This window comes from Ruditapes philippinarum, unplaced genomic scaffold (assembly GCF_026571515.1).
Source record: "Ruditapes philippinarum isolate M1 unplaced genomic scaffold, ASM2657151v2 ctg8836_1_1_1_1, whole genome shotgun sequence".
Classification (NCBI taxonomy): domain Eukaryota; kingdom Metazoa; phylum Mollusca; class Bivalvia; order Venerida; family Veneridae; genus Ruditapes; species Ruditapes philippinarum.
The window spans coordinates 89339-115209 of NW_026855894.1; the positions used below are offsets into that span (position 1 = coordinate 89339).

General features: G+C 32.1%; 2 protein-coding genes across 3 annotated transcripts in view; one reads left to right on the forward strand and one right to left on the reverse strand.

Annotated features, from left to right (window-relative positions):
• LOC132744737 (uncharacterized) overlaps window positions 1–25871 on the forward strand; it is a 91572-nt gene that overhangs the window by 8716 nt on the left and 56985 nt on the right. The window contains exons 10-21 of one of the 2 annotated variants that reach the window (XM_060733515.1): window positions 1588–1803; window positions 2601–2756; window positions 3537–3656; window positions 4432–4608; window positions 5120–5265; window positions 5919–6108; window positions 6491–6706; window positions 7527–7673; window positions 8443–8562; window positions 9483–9668; window positions 9989–10137; window positions 10968–11157. In XM_060733515.1, the coding sequence (XP_060589498.1) occupies window positions 1588–1803; window positions 2601–2756; window positions 3537–3656; window positions 4432–4608; window positions 5120–5265; window positions 5919–6108; window positions 6491–6706; window positions 7527–7673; window positions 8443–8562; window positions 9483–9668; window positions 9989–10137; window positions 10968–11157 (2013 nt within the window). The remainder of the gene's footprint in view (window positions 1–1587; window positions 1804–2600; window positions 2757–3536; window positions 3657–4431; window positions 4609–5119; window positions 5266–5918; window positions 6109–6490; window positions 6707–7526; window positions 7674–8442; window positions 8563–9482; window positions 9669–9988; window positions 10138–10967; window positions 11158–25871) is intronic. The other variant, XM_060733516.1, reaches the window with a different exon arrangement.
• On the reverse strand, window positions 19338–23427 carry LOC132744738 (NF-kappa-B inhibitor cactus-like). The gene has a single exon (XM_060733517.1). It carries the CDS (start codon window positions 23333–23335, stop codon window positions 22469–22471), a length of 867 nt encoding a protein of 288 aa, XP_060589500.1. The 5' UTR covers window positions 23336–23427; the 3' UTR covers window positions 19338–22468.

Sequence of the window (25871 nt, forward strand, 5' to 3'; positions counted from 1 at the left end):
ATAAATAGACAGATATATAAATAAATAAATAAATTAAGAAATAAATAAATAAATAAAATAATAAAATAAATATATGTATATTCTGCATGTTCTGAGATAAAATATTTCAAAATTAATTTTTTAACTTTATTTACCACCCAATTAATATAATATACGAAAATATCCGGACTTTTGACTCGTTCTCGAAAACCATTCAACATTAAAAAAAAATCTTTCTACTTTTTTTAAATAATATTCTCCACCTACGTCTACGCACTTTTGCCATCTTCGTGGGGGCTTTTGTATTCCCGCTGTGAACCGTGGCGTAGACCTATGTTTTAGGTACTGTGTAACAGCAGATATCAAAGCCTCCCTGGTCTTATATTTCTTTCCAGCAAGCAATTTTTTTCAGTTCTGGAAACAAATAAAAGTCACAGGGGGCGAGGTCTGGGCTATAAGGAGGGTGAAACAACAATTGTCATTCATAAGAGTTGATAACCTCCACTGTAGCTGCGGCGGTATGGGCGGTATGGGAGGGGGCGTTATCGTGAAGAAGGAGGACATTTTTCTGTGCTAACCTGGGACGCATTTGCTTCAGCTTTTCTCTGAGGTTTTTCAGAATTACTTCAGAATAGTACTTGGCGGTGACAGTTTGACCTTTTGGCATGAAATGAGTAAGTATCAATTCTCGTGAATCCCAAAAGGCAACAAGCATGACTTTGCCAGCCGAAAGAAACAGCTTAAACTTTTTAGGAGGTGGGGAACCAGCTCGTTTCCACTGCTTTGACTGAGCTTTTGTCTCGGGTTCGGAATATTGAACCCACATCTCATCTCCAGTGATAATGCGGTTCAAAAACTTATCTCCTTCACGATTAAAACGACTTAAATGTTCTTTTGCATCGGTTACTCTGGTTGCCTTTTGATCTGCGGACAGCTGTCTAGGAACCTACCTGGCACTTACCTTGCTCATGCCTAGGTGTTCGTGTAAAATCTTGTGTGCCGATGCCTTACGGATGCTACACTTGTTGGCTACCTCCTCCAAAGTTACTCGACGATTTTTGTTGACAAAAGCTTTAACATTTGCTACCATTGTTGGGTTCACCGCCTCAGCTGGCCGCCCAGTCTTAGGCCTGTCACAAACACTGTTCTGCCTTTACGAAACTAAGAAACAGTTGATTAGAAGGTTGAACGTGTACACATTTATCAGAAAAATCTCTTTTTAAGCCTCTGAGATGTGACAGGGCTTTTCACCTTCTGCAACCAGAAACATTATTACAGAGCGTTGTTCCTCTAACAAAGAGTCCATGATAGACGAAACACCTATCATATATCAGAGGGCAAAATACTGTGTATACACAACTATCATTGAAAATAAACTGACAACGTTATTGGCGAATTAATGTAGTTTTCACCAATATATAATGTGTGTATATAGCTGCACGTGAAAAGAGAGGAGCATGAAAAGTCTGGATATTTTCTGACCGTCCCTCGTACCATTCAACAATTAATTAAAATGAATTCACACAATCTAAATTTATTCATCGTTAGATACAATACATACGCTCTATTAGGATGACGTAATCACAGATAAAGTTATATTTATTTCAGCTTGGTTTATATATAAGAAAGTATGTCAAAACCCAAATTGTGGGCACATCGATGCTAACTTTCTCTGTGACATAGGATTTGCTTGTTTGAACTATGACCTAGACAACGGGTATACAATGACGATCAAATGTAGCGATGCGTATGGTACAGACGACACGGAAACGTTCACTTTAAGAGTAACAGAGAATCTACCACCTGTATTCACTAATACTCCAAGTAAGTTTTTATTCGTGTAGCAAGACAAAAACAATTTTAAATCAATTATAAGCATTCAATTCCACCTTGACTAAGAACACCTTCTTGCATTTTCCTTTTAAATCACACATGTTTTATATGTATCTACCGTATATGCTATGATTGTTTTAATGTCCAAAATAAGTGGAGTTTGTTTTAAGGATTTAATTAATATCGTTTCTTTGCTTATCTTATATATAGGAAGGCATTGACCACATTTTTCATGACAATGAATGCGCTCGTCTTGAAAATATTTCACACTTTTATCAATTTATGTCACAATACATTATTCCATTATAATGACCGATTCATTTTTACCTTGAATATCTTTAACATATAAGCAGTTCAGATGGAACTACAGCCCATTAAAGTGAAGGTCAAGGTCATTTAGACTGAAAATCAGAATGGTCAACGATGCCTCATAAATTTTTCAGTTACTGACGTATAAGTTTATGCAGAGCTGTTATCCGTGTCATTGATATTCTTCTTTTGATTTTCTTTTTTCACTATTTTGCAATAAAAATCTATATGTTTGCAAGCTTATTACAGTTTTGCGTTGCTTATTGTCTGATATATAATGACCAAACGCATTGATTTGTTATGATTAAAGTTTGACTAAAACAGGTTTAACACATTCTAATGATGGAATGATAATCATTAATTTGTTAGATATTTTAATGACAAATATGTATGTATGTAAGTGTTTATTGAGTGAAATTTTAACAATTAAGAACCCAAAAGGAAGCGACCCGTAGTAAACAAGTATTTTTGTATTGTAGCAACAATAACGATAAGCGCTGACAATATAACATATTTGGACAACATATTTTCGATCTACTACACGGACTCTGAAAGTGAGACGCTCGACTATAACTACACGATAACCCCAACCTCGCCGTCATCGTTTGCGTTTGATAGCCGTGGAAATTACCACAGTAAGCTTGTCCTTTGAACTGTCTTTGATTATATAATATGCACAAATATTTAATAAACAAATGCACAAATGTTTAATAAACAGTAAACATCTTTTTTCTTTTCATAAGAGGATTTGTTATGGATTGTTTGTATTTTGTTTAACCTATTTGTTCACCCTCTCTCTGCCGCGTCCCCCAGTATGAGTATGCAGTGGCTTTGCACGGCTTGATGATGTCGGGGATATACTCCATTACCGTTCTTTCTCATGTTAATTATGACTGCTATATTTGATTCTTAATTTATCGTGAATTTTCTTGCTGAGATGTGATCATGTAGTGAAGTAATAAACATGTATGGGAAAATACAATGCAAACTTGCCTTAATAAAATTTAAACATACTTATTCTTTTATAAAAGAAATTAAAAACACGTACAGAATTGAAATAAAAATAAATTGTATTGTTTAATCAACGCATAGAAACATAAAATCTTAAATAATTGTATATTCTTGTACACTATTTACCCTTTATGTGATATTAGTTTTCTTACGCCTGAGCTTCATGAATATAAGAAAACATTTGAACAATCAATTTACCTTATAATAGCTCACTTTTGAAAATAAAATTAGATGAAAATGCATCTTTGAATAGTTTTGCTTGCTGAAATGCAACAAACTGTACCAATCAATAACATGCTAATTGAAATTGAATAGAAAAGAGTACTCTTCTAAACGCAAAAGTTTGGTCGTTTCAATGACAAATTGCAGACATTTTTATGCCAAAGCTGTTGTTAATTATATAGATAATCCAGCAAATGTTACAGTCACCAACGTGCAGTCAGATCTTGTCGACACCACGTTTTCTATTAACTTCTGTGGAAGAGAAAGGCGTAATATAGTTTGTTCTTCAATCACGATTGAAGGTATTGCTTTAACAGTCTTTAATTTTATTTTTTTGTAAAAATCAAGAAACAAGGAATCTTTCAAGAGCAAAAATAAAGAACTATGATGAGGTACTAATTGCATCAAGTTCATGTACAATTTCAAGTTTGACCACAAGTTCTAAAATAGAAATAACAAATATCAAATGACAAATGTTCCTTAAAATTCATCTTATGTATTTGTACTGTTGCGAACAGCTTCCTTCAAAGGAATGAATGAAAAAGGTCGTGTATCAATCATTTTTACTAATGCAAAGTCTGCTCAAGCTATAAATAGTTTATCATTACAACTTGCAAAGCTATGAGATATAATATTTTATGTCAATATTTTAATGTTTTCGGGAGTTGAATGAATGAAACTTTATTATTATTATCTTTGATTTATTATGTTCGTTTTGATTTTCTTTAAAAAAAAACGTTATCAAAGCAATGTCATTGATAACTAAAGACGGACAGAAAATTGTATTGACGTACAGTTTTTTGTCATACATTTTACATAATACACCCATATACATTGTCAATTCATCAAGTAAAAATCAAACAATACATATTTTTTTTCAACAAAAATTAATGAAAATATTTCGTGGAGGATGAATTAGCATCTTACATTTTCCTGTTCAAAAGTCAAATTTGATGTATTGCATGCAATTACATAATAGTTTTTTTTAACATAAATGTGTGATATATGATTTTTGCCAGTTTTGAAACAGTAACACAATTGCAATATTTCAAGAGCTCTATAAACTGTATTACACAGCTGGGTGCTTCCATACTCTGAACTGTCATGATCAGAGAGGTAACTTTAGTGATCAACATGCAATCGGTGAAACACTTTTTACAGTGACTTATGATGGCCCATCTACAACATGGCAAAATTTGTCTTTTGACATTTTGTCTTCAACACTAGATGATGTAGCAATAAACACAACTTCAGGTATGAACGACTTTTTTCAAATAAGTATGTCTGAGTGATTAATTGTTACGCAAAGATAGGACTTCTGGTTTCTAAACTTTGAATGAATCTGTACTAAAATTAGCAAATTAACAATTTGTTAGTATTTTATCTAATCAGGCTGATATGAACTTATTTAATTGTACTTTAATAATATCATATGTTATCACTCATATCTTATTCAATGAGTCAGACATATTCATTTTTAGTGTTTGCAAAGTGCAAAAATCTGGAAAATCTGTGATCCCTCATAAGCATTACAAAATTACATGAACATTGCAGAGTCAGTTTAATTGAGTCTGTACATACGGGATAATAAAAATAAAAAAGTGCATCATCCCTCACGCACACTAGCACCGACTGAACGGTACTCAATTTTCAACATTAAAAGTGTAAAAGTGATGGAATCAATGAACCCGAATCTGCAAGCTGCTTTGAAAAAAAGTATAGACAATTCATAGTTACAAATATTCAAGTTCTTTTTTTGCCCTAGGTATCATATCAACATTAGGAAATATAACAGTGTGGCCAGATTACCCATACACCACTCACACAATTGTTGTCAGAGTAACCAATACCGGCATTTGCTCTTACATCGCTTCATGTACAATGACAATGGACGTGTTCTTCACAAATTGGGTATCAACTTTAATATTAATTAATTTGAATTTATCTTTCAGATAAAAAGTGTTAAGTTTATAGAAATGTTTTATTGTGATTTAATGAAATAATGAAATGTGATATATAGCTTATAAAATGTAACCAATGAACCTTTAGCGTTTGAATCATGTGCTATTCAAAGAGAATACAAACATATCATTTTAGCCTAGCTCCATGTCCAGACATATTGAATGCATATACACACACAAAACAAGGTTATAAACATGTTTAAATGTAATATAGTTTATACTTTTTGACATAAATTTCTGAATAATCTGAAAAAAAAAGGTTCGCAATAGAGCCAACATAGAATTAAAGGTTCTGTTTTCGCTGAGGAATAATTGTGTTCAACAATGTGATGAACATTTTCTTTTTAATCTCAAAAGCGGAACAAGAATTTGTTTATATTTATTTCTGAAATTCTTAAGGCAATTTAGATAAAAAAAATAGGGATGATGCAGCGGCATAAAGTGCCTGCATGAAGAAATGTGTTTAGTGGGCAGCTCTAAGAATATCAAAATTAAATGTTATCAAAGAGATTTGTCCTCATCAGTCATGCAACAAAATAACTAGTGTATCTGATATTGATTACTAAAACTATAGTTGATCATTTGTATTTTTGTTTCATGTAGCCGATAAGTATCGCATCTCTCCCGGCGTCAGCCTCTATTCACGAGGACACCGATGACAGGACTCTTGTGCATAGTATAATTGTAAATGATGACAACAACCAAGATCATGACAATGTCAGCTGTGTAGTGGTTACAAACGAAGAGCCAACGCTTCTAGAGCTTTACCATAACGGCGATTTTAAAAGCAATTGTTTGTATTTTTCGTCCGTTTGTATTTATATTAAAGCATGGCATTTCAAATTTCCATTTTTTTAGTTCCGCCCATTGTTTTCCCGTTTAGGGCACACGCATTCTTTTACTTGGGGACCATACGCCTTTTCATTGAATGGCACTACTGTGTCACATTGAAGGTTCCATGATAACCGCCGTATGAACACATCTGCGGATGTTTCAAAATGCAAATACATTTTTCTTATTAATGAATTATTTTCTAAGCTCAAAAGTTTTAACCAATATTTAATCATAATAATTTTGCGTTAAATTCTCATCGGATACCGTCCAAGTTCCCCGTGATACAATACATACGCTCTATTTTGATGATGTTATCACGGATAAAGATATATTTATTTCAGCTTGGTTTATATATAAGAAAGTATGTCAAAACCCAAATTGTGGGTACATTGATGCAAGCTTTCTCTGTGACATAGGATTTGCTTGTTTGAATTATGACCTTCACAACGAGTATACAATGACGATCAAGTGTAGCGATGCGTATGGTGCAGACGACACGGAAACTTTTACTTTAAGAATAACAGAGAATCAACCACCCGTGTTCACAAATACTCCAAGTTAGTCCAATATTCGTTTAGCAATACAAAAACATTATTAGTTCAATTATTTGCATTCACTTCCACTTTACCTAAGCACACCTTCTTGTCTGTGAAATCACATATGTTTTTTATGTGTGTCTACCGTATAAGCTATCATTTATTAATGTACATCATAAGTTGAGTTTGAATATTTTTAAGATTGAATTGATATAGGCATTGTATACGCCATTGCTTAACATGACAATGTGTGATATGTTTGAATGTTTGTCATGAAATTAAAATCGCTCTTCTTGAAAATATTTTACTCTTTTATCAATTCATGTCACAACATATTATTCCATTTTAATCACCGATTCATTTTAACCTTGAATATATTGTATATACGAGCCATCGCGTATGCGGTTCAGATGGAACTACAAGCCGTTAAGGTAAAGGTCAAGGTCATTGAGACTGAAAATCAGAATGTTCAATGATGCCTCATAAATTTTTCAGATACTGACGAATAGCATAATGCAGAGCTGCCATTAGTGTCATTGACATTCTTCTTTTGATTTTCTTCTTCTTTATAGTTCTGCATCACAAGTTCATCTGTTTGTAAGCTTATTACATTTTGCGATGCTTATTGTCTGACATGGAATGGCCAAACGCATAGATGTGCTAGGATTAAAGTTTGAATAAAACGGTTTAAATACATTTTTATTATGAAATACTAATCATTAATGCGTCAGATATTTCAATGACAAATATTTATAAATGATAGTGTTTATTAAGTGAAATTTTAACAATTAGGAATCCAAAAGGAAGCGACCGGTAGTAAAAAAGTATTTTTGTATTGTAGCAACAATAACGATAAGCGCTGACAATATAACATATTTGGACAACATATTTTCTATCTACTACACGGACTCTGAAAATGAGACGCTGGACTATAACTACACGACCTCACCGTCATCGTTTGCGTTTGATAGCCGTGGGAATTACAACGGTAAGCTTGTTCTTTGAACTGTCTTTAATTCTAGAACATGCAAAAATGTGTAATAAACAGTACATATTTTTTATACATTTTGTTACGGATTCTGCGTATTTTTTATCATTAGTTCACCCTCTCTACCGGCTTCCCTCTTTGCGCATCCTAAGGTTCAAGTATTCAGTGGCTTTGTACGGCTTGGTGATTTTGGAGATTCCATTATCGTTTCTTCCTCAAATTTATAATGACTGTTATATTTGATTCTTAATTTATCCGTGAACTTTCTTGCTTAGAGGAGATCATGCAATGAAGATATATACATGTATACATGAGAAAATACAATGCAAAAAATGCCTTGATAGGATTAAACATACTAAGTCTTATTCTTTTTAAAAAGAAATTAAAATCACGTAAATGATTGAAATAAAAATAAATTTTTAAGCAACGCATAGACTTTATCTAGAATAGTTGTATATACTTGAAGAGAATGTATATCATTTACCCTTTATTAGTTTTCTTACGTATGAGCTTCATAAACATAAGAACACATTTGAACAATCAAGTTTCCTTACAACAAAAACTCACTTATGAAAAATAAAATAAGATGAAACTGCATCTTTAAAGATTTTTGCTTGCTGAAATGAAATAAAATACTGAACAAGCCTTACATGCTAATTGGAATTGAATACATGAAACACAAGAAAATATTTTTCTAATCGCAAAAGTTTGGTCGTTTCAATGACAAATTGCATACATTTTTATGCCAAAGCTGTTGTTGATTATATAGATAATCCAGCAAATGTTACAGTCACCAACGTGCAGTCAGATCTTGTCGACACAACGTTTTCTATTAACTTCTGTGGAAGAGAAAGGCGTAATATAGTTTGTTCTTCATTCACGATTGAAGGTAATTCGTTAACATTCTTTCAGTTTATATGATAAAACAATCAAGAAACAAGGAATCTTTCAAGAGCAATAAAACAACTATGAAGAGGTACAAATTGCATCAAATTCATGTACAATTTGAATATGAAGAGGTACAAATTGCATCAAATTCATGTACAATTTGACTATGAAAAGGTGCAAATTGCATCAAATTCATGTACAATTTGACTATGAAGAGGTGCAAATTGCATCAAATTCATGTACAATTTGACTAGGAAGAGGTGCAAATTGCATCAAATTCATGTACAATATGACTAAAAAGAGTACAAATTGCATCACAAAATTCATGTACACATTTCACTATGAAGAGGTGCAAATTGCATCAAATTCATATACAATATGACTATGAAGAACAAATAATACAAAAAGCGTACTGAATCAATTTGTGTTTCACTAACTCAAAAATCCTGCTTGACGCTTTAAAAGTAAAATCAACCATTTAAAAAAAAAGTTTATTTTACAACTTGCAACGCTATGAGATACACCAATGTATAAAATTTATGCCAATAATTAAATGCTTTGGGAAAAGAAACTTTATCATTATAATCTTTGACACTCAATTATGATTTTTTATTCCTAAACAAAAAAAGCTCAAAAGCAGTACAGTATTTTGTCATATATTTCACATATATTCACAGATATATTTGTCTAGAGATCAAATAAAGTTCAAACAATTAATACATTTCTCCAACAAAAAATAATGAAGAGATTTCGTGGAGGATGAATAAGCAACTAACATTTGCCTGTTCAAAAGACAAATTTGATTTATCGCATGCAATTACAAATTATTTTCTTAACATAAATGCGTGATATATGATTTTGCCAGTTTTGAAACAGTTACACAATTGTCACATTATGTGCTCGATAAACTGTATTACACAGCTGGGTGCTTCCATACTCTCAACTGTCATGATCAGAGAGGTAATTTTAGTGATCAACATGCAATCGGTGAAACACTTTTTACAGTGACATATGATGGTACATCTGACAGTTTTAATACAACATTGCAAAATTTGTCTTTTGACATTGTGTCTTCAACACTAGATGATGTAGCAATTAACACAACAGGTATGAACGACTTTTTTCAAATAAATATGTCTGAGTTATACGCAAAAAGCACTTCTTGTTTCTTAACTTTGAATGAATCTGTACTAGATTTAGCCAAAAATCAATTTGTCAGTATTTTATCCTATCCAACTTTTATGAACACAATAAACTGTATTTCAATACATTCATCATTTATTTATGTAATTGTTATAATTTATATCTGGTTCATTGAGTCAGGCTGGTTTATTTTAAGGGTTTGCAAAGTTCAAGTTGCTAAGAAAAAAGAACAAAAAATAAATCATACTTGTATTGTCAAATATTTAAGTTCTTTTTTGCTCTAGGTATCATATCAACAATAGGAAATATAACAGTGTGGCCAGATTACCCATACACCACTCACACAATTGTTGCTAGAGTAAACAGTACCGGCAACATTTGCTCCTACACCGCTTCATGTACAATGACAATGGACGTGTACTTTACAAATTGGGTATCAATTTTAAAACAATTCTCTTTTACCACATTCTTTTATTTCCGAAGTTATATTGATTATATGGATATGCTGTATCGTGATTTTCTGAAATAAAGACATGTGATATATAGCTTATTTCATACCTTAAAAATAAACACATAAACCCTTAGCGTTTAAATCATGTGATAGTCAAATAGAGTCCAATATTATCATCCAATAAAATCCATGTCAAATGCACACTCAAAACAAGGTCATAACCACTTAAAACAGAATTCACACATATCGACTTAAAATTGCTTAATAATATGTAGAAAATTATTTGCAATAGAGCCAACATGGAAGAAATCGTTACTTTTGACTCTGGAAATGGAGACGAGGCTCAATTGATAAGATTGGATTCTATTTGAATATCACATGTTTTATTGTTTACATTTTATAATGTGCTAAATAATCTGTTAAAATTGTTCGCAATAGAGCCATCATGGAATCAATGGTTCTGTTTGACACACTTTAGATTGCTAAGGAATAATCTTATTCTTACAATGTGATCAACATTTCCTAAAATATCAAAAGCGTAGCAAGAATTTGTTTATATTTGCTTCATATATTTATTTCGGGAAATCATATGACAATATCTATGTAAAACATTTTGATAAAAATAGGGATGATGCAGCGGCATGAAATGCCTGCATGGATACATGTCTTTAGTGGGCAGCTCTCAGAATATCAAACTTAATTTTTATCAAAAAGCCTTAATGTCTTTATCAGTCATGCAACAAAATAACTAGGTGTATCTGATATTGATTACTGACACTGTAGTTGATCATTTCTATTTTTGTTTCATGTAGCCGATAAGAATCGCATCTCTCCCGGCGTCAGCCTCTATTCACGAGGACACCGATGAAAGGACTCTTGTGCATAGTATAATTGTAAATGATGACAACAACCCAGATCACGACAATGTCACCTGTGAAGTAGTAACAAATGAAGAACCAACTCTTCTAGAGCTTTACCATAACGGCGAATTTAAAAGCAATTGTAAGTGTCTATTTCTCGTCCGTTTGTATTTATATACTACTCAAAATTTGGTAAAGGGTCACCTTTTTGACATTGCATATTTCAGTCCTATTTTCATCATATTAAAGTCATATTTCCGCTAACGATACACCTGTGCGGGGACCTCATAATCGTGTACTGAAGTTACCGATTTGTCATGTACACCTTGCACGATAAGCACGTGGAAAAACATATCCATGGACATTTGGTGCTTTATGACCATGTGCTTTCACTTAAATGTGTACAAGCAGCAAGACTTCCCTCGTTTTATTGTAAAACTGTGTTCGAAATTACAAACTATGGCAAATCGACAGGTTAGACGTTGTCTTAGTGAAGATAAGATGAACAGGGGTATTGGCCAGGCCGTTCACAAAGGCACGTTGCCCATGTCCTTGGGGTATCCCAGAGCGTTGTCTCCAGAATGTGGAACCGATTCCAAATACTGGAAATGTCTTGAAGGGCCACGCCAGAGGTCGGAACGTTCAACAACTCAAGCCCAGGACGGATTTATTGTCCTTCAATGTCCTTCAGGCCAGGCGCTAACGGTTCTGGAACGCTACGACCTTACGTAACTACTTCTAGAATGCATCTGGTGTTCGTGTAAGCATACAAACTGTCACGGCTGCCAGCCATTCGCATTCCATTGACACAACGCCATATTCAAGAGCGTTTGCAATGGTCGCAGACTCATGTCACAAAGACATTTAATGATTAGACCACGGTCCTCTTTACTGATGAGTCAATGTTTTGTGTGGACTTCACGGGCAGACGGGCTAGGGTTTGGAGAAGTCCATATAAACGCTTAGCTCCAGCATGCGTTGCAGAACACGACCGTGTTGGCGGGGGTTCAGTCATGGTGTGGGCGGGAACAGGCGCTCAGGGGAAAACGGACCTACACATCATTGGCCAGCGAGGTCCCTGGATTTAAATCCAATTTAGCATGATTGGGATATGCTGATATGCAGAAAGCCAATTCTTCACGCCATTTCCAACCAACAACAGTTCAGGAGCTAAGACATGCAATCATAGAGGAATGGGCCCAGATTCCTCATCACAAGGTCCGCAGGCTCATCAGCAGCATTCGGCGGCGATACCAGGCCGTAATTACTGTCCGCGGACACCATACTCGGTATTAAACACCCTATGCCGACCATTTCCTGATTTGCAAGAGTTTTTTTATTCCATTATGTAATTTCCAAAATGTTGATTTTCGTTCACGCACTCTATTCGCAACATGCACACGCCAAGAAACACTTCCATTGTCATTATTTTCATAAAAATCAATTCCTAACTAATTATATTTATTTCCTTTTAATCAATTTTCACATTAATTACAAATTCACAAAAGTAACACACTGTAGAAAAAGTGATCTTTAGCAAATTTTGAGTCGTATATTAAAGCATAGAATAACAAAGATGATAGCTATGCTATTTTTATATCAAGCTTAGCAGATTTGTTCGAAGTTCTATTTGCTATGAATATGTATGTTTACTGACATCACAAAAGAACGATTTTTTCTTATTTGTTCCAAAACGTCATTATTAGAATTGACGATTTGAAGTTTAATGTTTCTATTATGTGAAGAACAATTATTTCAAATGTGTTTATACAGTGAGGGTACATTTCAATAACCCTTGTAGAAGGTACTATAAGTTTGCTAATAGATCTAGTATAAATCCTGGCCTTTTTCACTGTAAGATTTGTAGAATGGCTAATTTAATGAAAAATGATAATCATTTTATTTAATAAATGTCACTGTATTTTGATTTCACGATTACGCTTGCGTTATTCGTTGACAAGCGCGTTTATCGCATTCTCACGTGTCCAATCCGTGCCTAAGAAACCCGATCCTCTAACAACCTCGATAGTTTTGAAAATCCTTTCATGTAGCTAGAAACGAATACCCCAAATTCAGTCTACGTACAAAGCGCGTGTCAGTGGTTACATCGGAACGGACAGACAAGAACCAACATGTCCATGCTTATCAAGTTCAAATCATAAGTGCAACAGACAATTCAAACGCATTTGCAATATGACACATGATATAACGTGGAGTCTATGTAAGTTTAAGATGTGGAAGGATGCCTTGTATCGGTCCAGTTTTAGTTTACTTTATATTGATTGATCTTAGTTCGGTTGTGTTCGAAGCTATAAGCTCATTTAATTACTCTCAAATATGTTCCGGGAACAAACAAGTGTGTTTGGATAATTCATGAAAACAATATTTTATTTTGATAGTTCATTGAAACAGAAACCTAGACGATGGTGGGTGAAACTTTTTTTATTAAGGGTCATGGAAACAGACACTTCGTGGATGTAAATTATCCCCTTTAAACATTATGTCATCATGTCATGAAGAATACAATATACAATATAAATTTTTTTATTATTTTATAAAACATAAACTTATGTTTAGAGCCAATACAAACAAAGATGTTCAGCGACAGACGTGTCAAAAGAAATGAAATTTTATCCGACGACATAAGTTACATAGACAATTCTCACAAACCGTCTAGATATACTAAATATATTATTACACTAGAAAAAGTTCTTGTTATTAAGGACAAACAATAAATACATTACTCCATAATGTAAGTATGTAGGTTCTTTAAGGGAAAAAAAGAATTTGTAAAAAGATATTTAAACTTAGAGATTGTATTATGAGATGCGGTTTTTCATTGCAAAATAAATATATTTCGCTAGAACAGATTTAGATTTTGATGACATTAATTTTTCGAATTAAGTGATATTTGGCCAGCGACACTAATATTGTTTAAAAAATTCACTTCTCAAGTGACGGTGTAATGGGCATACTAGCAAAAATTGGTATTCGTCTTCAATGGTTTTCATATTGCATGATTTTCAGAGTCTCTGTTCTCGTGGAGTATCGTTATAACTTTCATATTCCATTAAAAGATTATGTGACGAAGTTCTAAATCTTGACATAGCAATTCTTTATCAGTAATCACTTTCAAATATTGTTCTAATTCGAATTCAAACTTAAAGACACAGTATGACTGTAAACGATTATAATTATTAATATCAGAGTACCATTTTTGTAAAAAGTTATCAATTATTCTCTGTTAATCAATAAAAAAGGAATTTCGATTTCAAATTGATCATTCCATACATACAATAAACCATGTTCTTGTAGAATATTTTTTATCTAAAAAGCCCAATTTTTCACATTATATTTTAAATTGCAATCTGCATCTACTTTTAAAATTAAATTACTTATCTTAACAAGAGCAGTATCATTTTGTTTTAAAAAATTTATGCCCTACTTAATAATATTTATTTTTCAAATAAAATCACAAATTTGAAAAGGTTTTCAAAAAAAATTACCATTGACTGAATGGCCGTAAAAAATTTTTCAACTTACTTTATCTGAATTTTAAAATTTCTTTGAATGGCCGTAAAAAATTTTAGCAAAAGCAACTGATTATAATCAATGAACTTCTTTTATACAATTTTACAGTTTTGAAAAACCCCAAAACCAGAATTTAAAACTTTAGCTATTATAGAAATAGGATTAAATATGCAATAAATTATTCAAGTCCGAACTAGCTTTTTCTAATCTTTTCGTATTATTCGGTATGGACTCGTTAAAACGTCTTAAGTAATGAATTGTGGGGTAAAAGTTTGCTATAACAATGAAAAAGTTTTCCACGATTTGTTTTTTTGCGTCAATTTTTAAATTTCCCGCTTTAAAATTGTGGAAAATCCCTTCCCACACGAGCGCTGGGATTCTTTCCCGTTTTTAAAAATTTTATTAAAATTGGGGAAAAAAATGTTAAAACGAAATTTAAAAATTTTGCTTGTTTTAAAAACGAAAACCCGGCATTTATTATTTTTTTGGGGAAAAAAATTTGCCTTTAAATTTTAAAATCTAAAATCTTATTTTTATTTTTTTGGGAAAAATCCGGGGCCGGTTGATTATTCAATAATGACTTCCCAAATAAACCTTTAAAATGGTCATAGCAGGTAATTCATTAACTGTTAACGTTTCAGCCTTTGAATGTGTTCTCTTTAAAGGTTTTTTTTTAATTATATTTTTCCAAAATTTGCGTGGTTCGTTTTTTGCCAAGTAACTTATACGATGCCCTTCTTTTATTTTAAAACTTCGTTTTGCTTTTCGCTTTATCCTATTGTACTGATATCATTTCGTCATTTTTGCTCTATTAAAATTATTTCGAGCTGCTTTAAATTCCCGTTTAGTGTTGTAACAATTAACATCAAATCATTTACTGCTCACTTTTTTATTCCATTCATGTCCATTTATTTTGCAAGTTTTCCCAAATATGATTAATGCGTTGTCATATATTTTTTTAAACTTTTTTTAGGTTCATTTTTCGTTTTTTTGTCATAACTGAGTAAAGAGGTTTTCTGGCCTCACGTACGCCTCAAAAAGCTGACTTTCCCACCCCTTTTCGTCGAAATTCGGGCCGGTTTACAAAACGAATTTTTTTAAACATTTAAATTTTTCATTTAAGTTTTTTATATTTTTTTTTCCTTTTCAAAAAAATTTCGTTTTTTTATTTAAAGAAGAGTTTCGGGGGGCCAGGGTTTTGGATATTTTGGACAATTTTTTATTAGTGAAGGGAAACCTTTTTAAATTTATTTGGGCCAAGAATTTAACAAAAAGTAAAAATCACAGATTTTTTTTAACCGGATTATACAGGGCCCTTACGTTTTAAAAGGACCGAAAAAACCCAAACCCTGTTTCAGTAAAAACACCAAGAATTTTTTAAAAGTTTTACTTAAAATCTTAAGCTTTTAAAAGGGGGGCGGGTTTTTTGTTGGTTTTAAAGGGGTTTCTTTATCACATTGTGGGGTTAGTCTTACCGGGGGAAGGGAATTGTTTCCCCAATATGGCACAAACGTTTTTTATTTCCAAGATTTTTTAAAAAATTAAGATACGAGCTTTTTTTCACAAAATGTTTAAAAAATAGTTTACCACTTAAAATTTTTGAAACACTAAATTAAAAGCAAGGGTTTAAAATTCATTATTTTGGGAGAATTAGAAACATTTGGGAAAATTAAAATTTAGAAAATTTAAAAACCTAAGGAAAAAGAAACGTAAAAAAGAAAAGTTGCAGCTCCGTGGGAATGAAACCTAATGATAACCCAAATTTTTAGTGCAAACTGGGTTTTGCCTTCAAAGCAAAAATTAGCGGCATTCCCAAATGTTAAATGGCCCGTGAACGTTTAAAAAAAGTTTTATTCTTTTATTTTTTATTTTTAAAACTGTTTTTCTCATTTTTATTAGGGTTCCCAAAAAAGAATAAAAAATTTCGCTGGTATAAGTTTTTTAAACAAAAAATAAAACAAAAAAAATTTTTAATGGGGAAAAAAATGCCCAAAAAACATGTTCCCCTTTATTCATATTTTCAAAGTGACGTTAATTTAATGAGAAATAAAATTTCCCAATTTTTAAGACTTTGCAAAACTTTAAAAAAAAAAGGGCGCCCCTCTATTTTTTTCTTTAAGATACCCTTTTCAAATTGATGGAAAAAAAGCCCACTTTGTTTAGCTATCTACTTCCCGACCCCGAAAAAACGGGATTGGACAATTACAGTCCCCCCATCGTCCCCCATGTGTTTTCATTCACTTTAAGAGGAAATTCAGACAGTAATATAAAAAGATCTTACTGACATATGTGTTCTTCTATCTTTCTTTGAAAATAAGTTTAACTTTAAAAAAGTTTTATAATACTGAGTTATTTAGTACAAAGTATAAAGTTTCGAGGCCATATAATTATTTGCATCTTTTTCTACATCGACAGTACATTGTCAATGGAGATCAAAAACAAAATATTAAGTTCTTATAAAATATTGAATGTAATCTGGCTCAAATTGATCCTTTTTTATATCTTTTTTCCGCCGATTTTAATACGTTTTAGCCTTATGTCGGCCGTCAATCCAACTAACCAGTTTTCTTGAATTATAAATTTTCTCTGCAAGTGACCAACTACTTATCACTTTTCGGTGGTTTATAGAAATATATCAGTGATATAAAACTGGTAATTTCACTGTTTGAAACAGTGAAATTACCACTTTGATAATTTCACTGTTTTGAATTTAAGCCCCTTACGTTGTTTCAGTGAAATAGCAGCGTGCACAGTACAGGGTACCAACTTAATGACGTGACATCCTAAATGACGTCACTTTGTATTATTATTTGGTGCGTTTTTCATTCAGTATTAGATTAAATGTCTTTTTAAAACGTTTTTTTGCATATAATAAAAAGAAAATTTGTTTAGTTTAGTGTAAGATTGAAATATATTTCACCTTGTGAACACCCAAAGTTCATATTTCACTCGTGGCTGTGCCACTCGTGAATTATACCTTTTGGTGCTCACTCGGTGAAATATATTCCGATCTTACACTGAACTATACAAATATCCTCTATATGTTTTCTGAATTTGCAATGAGATAAACTGAGATCAACTGTCCCGAGGAAATAAATTTCGTTTCCCCCAATAGTGAAATCAAATTCAAATCTTTCCTTATTGATATAAATAGTAACTTTCTTTTTTGGTACCAGGTGACCCGGCACATATAACCTTTGATTTTGTGGATTCTGATAGAAATGATCTGAACGGAACATACGTTGTATCGTTTTTTGGAAGCGAGAGGAGAAATATTGTATACTCAAACTTGACGGTCAATGTCATAATACAAGAAGGTACTGATATTCTTTTATATTTTTTGAGGGCGCTTTTTGTGGTAAGTTGTACATACTTCAACAAAACTAAAAAATTACGGACGTGATATTTCATGTAAATAGTAAACTTAATATAATATATTTTCATCGGGTACAGTATATGTTCTTGTAACGGATACCTTAATTACATTAGACGACAAGCTCTAGATGTTTTGAGAGATATGGCGACTTACGAGCTTTACGGATGAAGGAATACCTCGGGTGCATCTCTATACATCATTTCGGGCACAAACGAGCACCCCAAGAAGAACAACTGACTTCCCATTAGGTAGCTGGATAGCTTCCTTACATGAACGAAACCAAAGTCCGTTGCAAAATTTAAATATACAGCGATTTGGGGCGTGTGTTTTAAAACCAACGACCTCACCCTCTTGGCCACGGACGCCCCTACCAAGGTTAAGATTAAATACCTACAAAAGAGATACAGAAAATGTTAACGCCTTTGCTATCAAAACAATGTCGGACAAGTGCGAAAAAACATCCAGTGTTGCATGTTTTGCAAGCTAGCTAACCCCGGTCCAAGACTGTAAGACATTATTTCTGACAACAGAAATTTTTAAAATGGTGCATTTTTTTTATAGCGTTAGTGTTAGGTATAAGTATGACATTATAATTAACACAATTTCTAACAAGTATATCGCAGAATTAATTCTTAGCACAATGGTGTTCAAGGCGTTGTGTATAATTGGTAGTACTCCATTGGAAGTGATGTTTTCTTTTAAGCATTTATTAATCTTTTTTTAGATGGCACTGAAGAAACGAAAGCGAAAGCAAGAGACAACACCTCCCTTATTATTGCGCTTGTATTTGGATTAGCTGTATTTGTATTGTTACTTGTTATACTTGTTTGTATGATAAAGAAGAAAACTAAATGTTGCAAAGGTACTTTCAGTTGTAATATTGTTATGCTTTTTATTGCCATTTTCGTATGCTTTTATGTCGTGATTATTTAGGATATAATTTAACAAAATGTTTTTGAAAATGTTAATTTGTCCTTCCTATGTAAGTTTTAGTCAAAAACATAATGATGAAACTTTTGTTTTATTCTTCAAAAGATGTTCTGTTCTTACTTCCTCCCATACATTTTCTGTATTATTTTTACTTAAAGGATCTAGGATAGGATGCAACAGAGACGCGGTTCAACACATTAGGATCAATGCCAACACATCATATAGACCACATCATTGAAGGAATTGTGTTTGTTGACGACAAAATGGCTTAACGAATGATTTGTTAAATGTGTATTGCAAATGGCTTATTATTATTTATGTTTGTTCCATGTTTTAAGCAAGTGAATGCTTTTTGTTCTATGTTCGAATGAAATAGCATGCATGATCGAACGTTTTGCTTAATGTTTTAAGCAATCGAATGTTCTGTTCTATGTTTTGAGTGAAATGACATGCATAAGCGAATGTTTGGTTAAATGAAACACCAAGCCATGTGACATTTAGTGAAAACATCTTTTTATTAGTCAATAAATCAACATTGGCAACACAATAAAATACTGCGCTGGAATAAAAAATCAATATAATTATGAAAGATTAAAACAAGTTCAAAGATAATGTATTTCAAATGTGTTGTTGCCGCAGTAATCATTTACATGTAAATGCATCAACGAACTTTATGTATAACTTATAACTCAAAGTATTCCATTTTTTCTGAAATGATTCTCTTAAACCTGTGTGTTAATTGTTTTTGGTATGCAACAAATAACTTAAACTAATTACTCTCTAACCGAGTAACTGACAATTAATTTCCAATTACTGTTTAAAAATCGAGGATAGCCGGTGTTGTTGACTGAACACCGTAATGTGACATAATGTGGTACATTCAATGACGGTTTCCATTAATTTCCGTTACTTAATCACGTGTTATAAAATTCATTACAAAAGATTTAAAGATATTTCTAATGCATTGTATCAGAATATTTATTGAAGGTGACGAAAAACAATCAATTAAGCAATTATAGTAGATATAAAGGCAAGCTAAGTGTAACTTTCACACCTTCGCAGATCATACGTTTCACCCGTTAATCAAGAGAAATTACTCTCATCAGTTTGGTGTATGTTAACATCTTCAAGATGTGCGATTGTTTGTTATTTTGAATATTGGTGTGACATTTGACAAATATCTGTTCGGATCCGAGGGGCTAATTTCAGAGTAAATAAAAACAAAAATTGAAAAAATCGTCCGGAATTCGGAGTAGACAGGTTCCGGATCCGAAAGGTTTTTTACTATTGAAAATAGAATGAATAAAATCGGGACCGGACACTTTGTTCAGATAAGAGAGGATTCCGGATTAGAAGGGTTTGGATTAGCAAGGCTCCACTGTACAATAGAAGATTGAACAATTCAACCAAAAGAACAAATCGGCATTTAGAAATAGTTTTTATTGTGATTGTTCTTAGTAAATGACTTACTATGTACTTTTGTTTTAAAATTTACATATAATTTCTGTTTAAATTATGATATTTAAATGCATTCACCATTACACTAATGAATTAGTGCCCTACAACAATACAAATTTTTAAAGTAAATTTTGTTAGACTTACTATCCGTTTGTGTTTAATTACTTAAGGATAACAAATGAACACGTATTTTAAAATTCAAAGTCCACCAACACAAAATACTACCCCCTAAAACAACAACAACAACAAAAAAACAACAACAAAAAAACAACAACAAAAAAAAAACAAAAGAAAAAACCACACAAACAAAAAACCCTTATTATTACTTGATAATGACCATGATAAAAACATGATATTTTTTTCTTTTCTTTACTTCTCGTCTGGTTATTATTTATTCATAAACAAAGATAAAGTTTGAATAATATATTGTTTTCTTTTATCTGTCTAAAGACGTTTGCTTACATAATTACAAAATTGCAAAAAATATTGTCCTGAACTTTATTTGATCCACTTTTAGATTCAGTCGTAACCTAAGACAAACAGGCATTAAACAAGATGAAAAAAAAATGGGTTTGACGGTAGTTAATTGTAAAGTGGTATCGACCCATCAGTTAAAAAGCATATGCTTTACTTCCGTTCAAGGGCTCTTATAACATTTGTATAATATCGAATTTCAGCTTTGAACGTGTTTTACGCTGATGTTCATTTGTTAAAGTTTTCTTTGACAATTTGTTTTGATTTTGGCCCAAGTTCTTCTAGGCTTTGGGCTAGTTAAAGTGAACAGTAAAGCATAAAGTAATAAAGATTTGTGTACAAAATGCTTCATGTTTAATTTCTTTCATAATCGAAAAGTATGTTAAGGAATTATCCCCTAAAATATACAATGTATCGTTTTAAGATAAGTTTGTTTTAATTTTTAAATGATCTAGCCTTGAAAGAACTAAATTTTATACCGCTGATGTATGTTATCTTTAGCGCCACGGTCGTATTTATCTCATTCAAGTGTATTCTTCCGTATATCCCGTTAGCAACTTGTACAGAACAGAACGTAACAAAACAGAATCTTTTGTACGAAAAATAACTCTCAAAAAGTGTCACGTACAAGCTTTCATTACATATACAATTACATTTAAACATATTTGAAGTAAAATTACTAATTACTGTAAAAACTTGTATAACTATCAGTAAACATATAGTTTTTTATTTAGAAATAGCTCATTATGAAATATATCATTGATATTGCAAACTTAAATCACACGTTTTACAAAGACACCGATCAATAAATACATGGTAAAGCCTATTTTTAAAGGCGTTAAAAAAGCAATGTAAACAAAACGTGTCACAATTTACGACAGTTAAACATATCCGAAATTAAAGACTGATGATATTTATCTATACAGACTTACAGATTAAAGATATTACTCTTCATTAGCTTTGTTTTATAAATGCATTTTGTACAACATGTAAGTGTCATAAATTGAATACACATTCGAATTGAAATGAGGTGACAATCTCAAACTCAGATGAGTTATAAATTTAATACCTTAATCAGAAATGGAAGTTGGTGGAAAATGTTCAGTTCAAATAAGTTGGTTCTCTATAAAAGCTATTAACATAAGGAGAGAATTTGTCATATGCTTACAAGGAATTCCTGATATAGAGAACACAATTTGAATGTCCCAATCTAAATTCAACTTTTTGAAGGTTGATTTTCTTGAAATAATTTGGCTCATCCATAGTGATGCAGCGTGAACATATTAGAAATCAATATTGAAGTATTCATTGACAAGTTGAAAACAAATGATATCCGATTTTAAGATTTGTCAATTGATCGAACACAATGACATGTAAACAATAATGCTGTAATCACGTAGGTATCATGACATAAAAGGAACGTAGAAATTAAAAGATTTCCAATTTCCCTTTTATGCCACCGTTCGCAGGTGTTTATTTATTAACCCTGCAATGTAATATCATTAGTGTAATACGTAGAATTATCATTATGGTTGATCGAATTTAATTTAAACTGGCTGTTTATGTAATCAGGTTACGTATCGTTTGACTCAACTTCACACATGTAGTCACGAAACATTTTATAATAATAGCACAACAAAGACAAATTTGATTGAGAGAAAAATACATCTATAAGTAGTTAAATCTAATCACTTGAGTCAGAACTTATTTCTTCATCAGATATAATTTCATCTGCACCAGCACATCTTAGCAAGTACACTATTTGGTCATAACCTCTAGAAATAGCTAGCTGTAACGCGGTATATCCCGAATAGGTCTTAGCGTTCACATTTATTCTTGACTTTGATAGCATGAACTTTATCAATGCGCAATCACAATATTCTGTAAGAATGTGTAAACATGTCTTTCCGGATTTTAAATCAAATGCGTTAATATCCGCTTCCCTGTCAATGAGTAAATCAATGATATCCCGGTCTTTGTTTGTAACGGCTATAAGAAGGCATGTTAAACCATCAGCGTTTCTGATTTCCAAATTTTGAGGTATGGCTTGGTATGGGATTTCGTATGAGTTCAATTTCGTCTCCGTATACTTGACTGGCGTCAATATCGCCGCAGCAATAGCTTTTAGTCCTTTCTGACACGCTATATGCAAGGCGGTGTTCCCTCCCCAATCCTGTTTACTTATATTTATTCCAGCCACAATAAGTCTCCGGACAACGTGTAAGTTGTTTGTAAGGGTAGCTATATGAAGAGCCGTTTGAAACATGTTGTTTTGCCTCGATAACCACTTATAGTCGGGAATTAAATCTATAAGCATCATTGCTATATCTGTTTTTCCAAGAATAATAGCTGTTGAAACTAAATGATCGCCATCTTTGTCGGGCTTTATTACTTGTAAATGCCAGGTTTTAAGTCGGCCAAATCTATGTGTTGATATTGATTTGTTTACGTTAGGTAAAGTGGTAATCCAACTTTCTCCTTCTACACCAATCTCAAAGTTAATATATACTTCATCTAATGATTCAGTTGTACTCCCTGGTGATATGCACATTTCTTACAAGTCCTCCCTTTTTATATTATTATTGAAATTACAATTATCCGACAAAAACATGTTAAAACAGTATCGTATTTACGTAGGATCTATTAATAGTTACACGTTGGGAATCCCAATGATAATGCTATTTATAAATTTTATGTTGTATTTGTGTCAAGTAAGTGGATACTCAATAAATTAAGCAATGATCAAGATAACCTAGTGAGACATTAAACAGGGGATGGATTTTAAACTACATACACTCTTTCGTTATCTTTTATCTAATGATCCCATTACATTTGCTATATATATACTAGTATGAATAATTACTATACAACCGGTATAAATCGTTTACTTCGTTGGGCAATTAAAACAATAATCAGTCCTAAACATACGAAAAAAGAATAAAACATCGAGCTTAAAGAAATGCGTTATACAAACCAGATGCAAATAAATAAGAATCAATAAAAATTTAGCTATATACATGTATATATATATATTAGCTCGTATATAGATGTGTTATTTATTAATATTAATGTGTATAGGTCTACAATGGGCATAATTTCTATTAGTATTTCAAATATTAATAAAAACGAAAGAAATGTATCATTTGGATTTTTTAAAAGCTTTTTGAAAAAAAAAAAACAACAATTGTTGATAAAGATATCAATAATTTAGAATAAGAATTTATTTATAAATAGAACGATGGATACTATTTTGTTCTAGAACGTTTTATTATCAGCAAATTATGACAAATTATACACTTTAGATGTGTATGAGGGGAAAATAAATTATTATAAAAAATATAAATAAAAAAAGTTTAAAAAAAAAACAAACAAAAACAAAAAAAACCACAAAAAACCACACACACACAAAACAAACCAAACAAAGCAACTAATAGAAAAAAGTTTACCCCCCCAAAAAAAAAAAACAAACAAAACAAAACAACAACAACAACAACCCCCCCCCAAAAAAAAAACAACAAAACCACAACATTTAAATGTTTTCTTTTTACCATTTATGTTTTCCTTTTACCATTTAACCAAGTATGTGACCTATTTTTATAGGCACGCGCGTGTCAACGGTTGGATTAACACTATTAAGGACAGGTTATGCAACGTTTAATTTTTTTTTAATTTAATATCTAGTTGTCTGCTTAAATATATATTTAATGCCCTATTCAGCCTTTTGCCAATATTTTCCCATACTTTTACTGTCTACCGTTTTAAACGAGTCTCTCGCTCCTACGACGCTCCTTTTGAACCTTTTAAATCGTTTTTTAAATCTTTTTGTAACTTTTATAAGGGTTTGACTATAATTAACTGACTGTGTATTACCACTATGACTTCCTGATGATTCTATTGGTCATATAAACTTAAAAACTGTATGGGAGGATCATTGGTTATTCTTTCAATGTGGAAATAACGCACGATTCGTGCAATAAGTAACGCATAATTGTGCAATAAATGGCGGATACCTGACAGGATTTCCAACGCGGTAAGTAAACTAGCCAATATATTTTGTATTTAACCGAACTGAAAAAAAAATCAATAGCTGCATACGGCTGCAAAGACATCACTCTTTATCCCTCATCAAGATTATTTCCACGAAATTGTTTACTTTTCAAGATCATTCGTGAAAATGATGACTTGACTATCGTTTTGAGCGAGATTTTGTCGGACTCTTATAAGTATAACAATGCATATTATATGGTATAAAATCGATTTAAAGTAGGCAAGTGACATTTACTAAAATTCTGGTGATATAAAAACTGAAATAAGGTGATTAAATGGGATTTAAGTCGTTTTTATGACGTAACGCCGATGTACGTGAATAGTGCTTCGCGGTAACGCCGGAAAATGTTTTTCTCATATATGGTACAGTTACACGTGTTTAACGCCATTAATTGGCGAGTATCAGAACTTTAAAAAATATATTTTTGAGGGGAAACTTTAATTCTTTTTATACAGAATTTATTTCAGTTTGATTGCGTAGAAAAAAGACAAAGTCTCGAATCCGATCCTGAAACCTTAAAGCTATAAGCTTCCTAATATAAGTCTTTGTTAAAGTGAGTACGAAGCAATGCGTAAACATATTTTTACACAAGGAATCAACGGAGTAGCAACGGGGTAGCAATTTCTCAATACGTCATGAGATGGTAGTTATGAAAATGGGCTTTGATAACTTTTTGTTTTTATTATTCTACCTCTTTATTGATTTTTAAACATTAAGAAGTCCACTTTTAGACCTTCATGGCATCTTCCACAAACACTAGTAGCTCTCCATATACATGTACAGTGAGTAAGTAACCAAAATATATTCAACGTATCTTTAGTCTATACCACCCTTTACCTGGTAAATTTATGAAATGGTTTTGCTCAGCTGTGTACTTGGAACAGTTCAGAGAGATTGCTATTATACATTTAATGTATTTGTACAAATGAGCAACCTGAGTGAGCAAATGGTCACTCGTATGGATGTGACCTGGCTCTGTACTGGTGGCCTCTTTTAGGGTCATTAGTCCAGTTAGTTTTGCAAACATTGATAGTTATGC

Coding starts and splice junctions, on each gene's coding strand:
- LOC132744738 (XM_060733517.1), bottom strand. CDS start 23,335: ATGTGCATATCACCAGGGAGTACAACTGAATCATTAGATGAAGTATAT.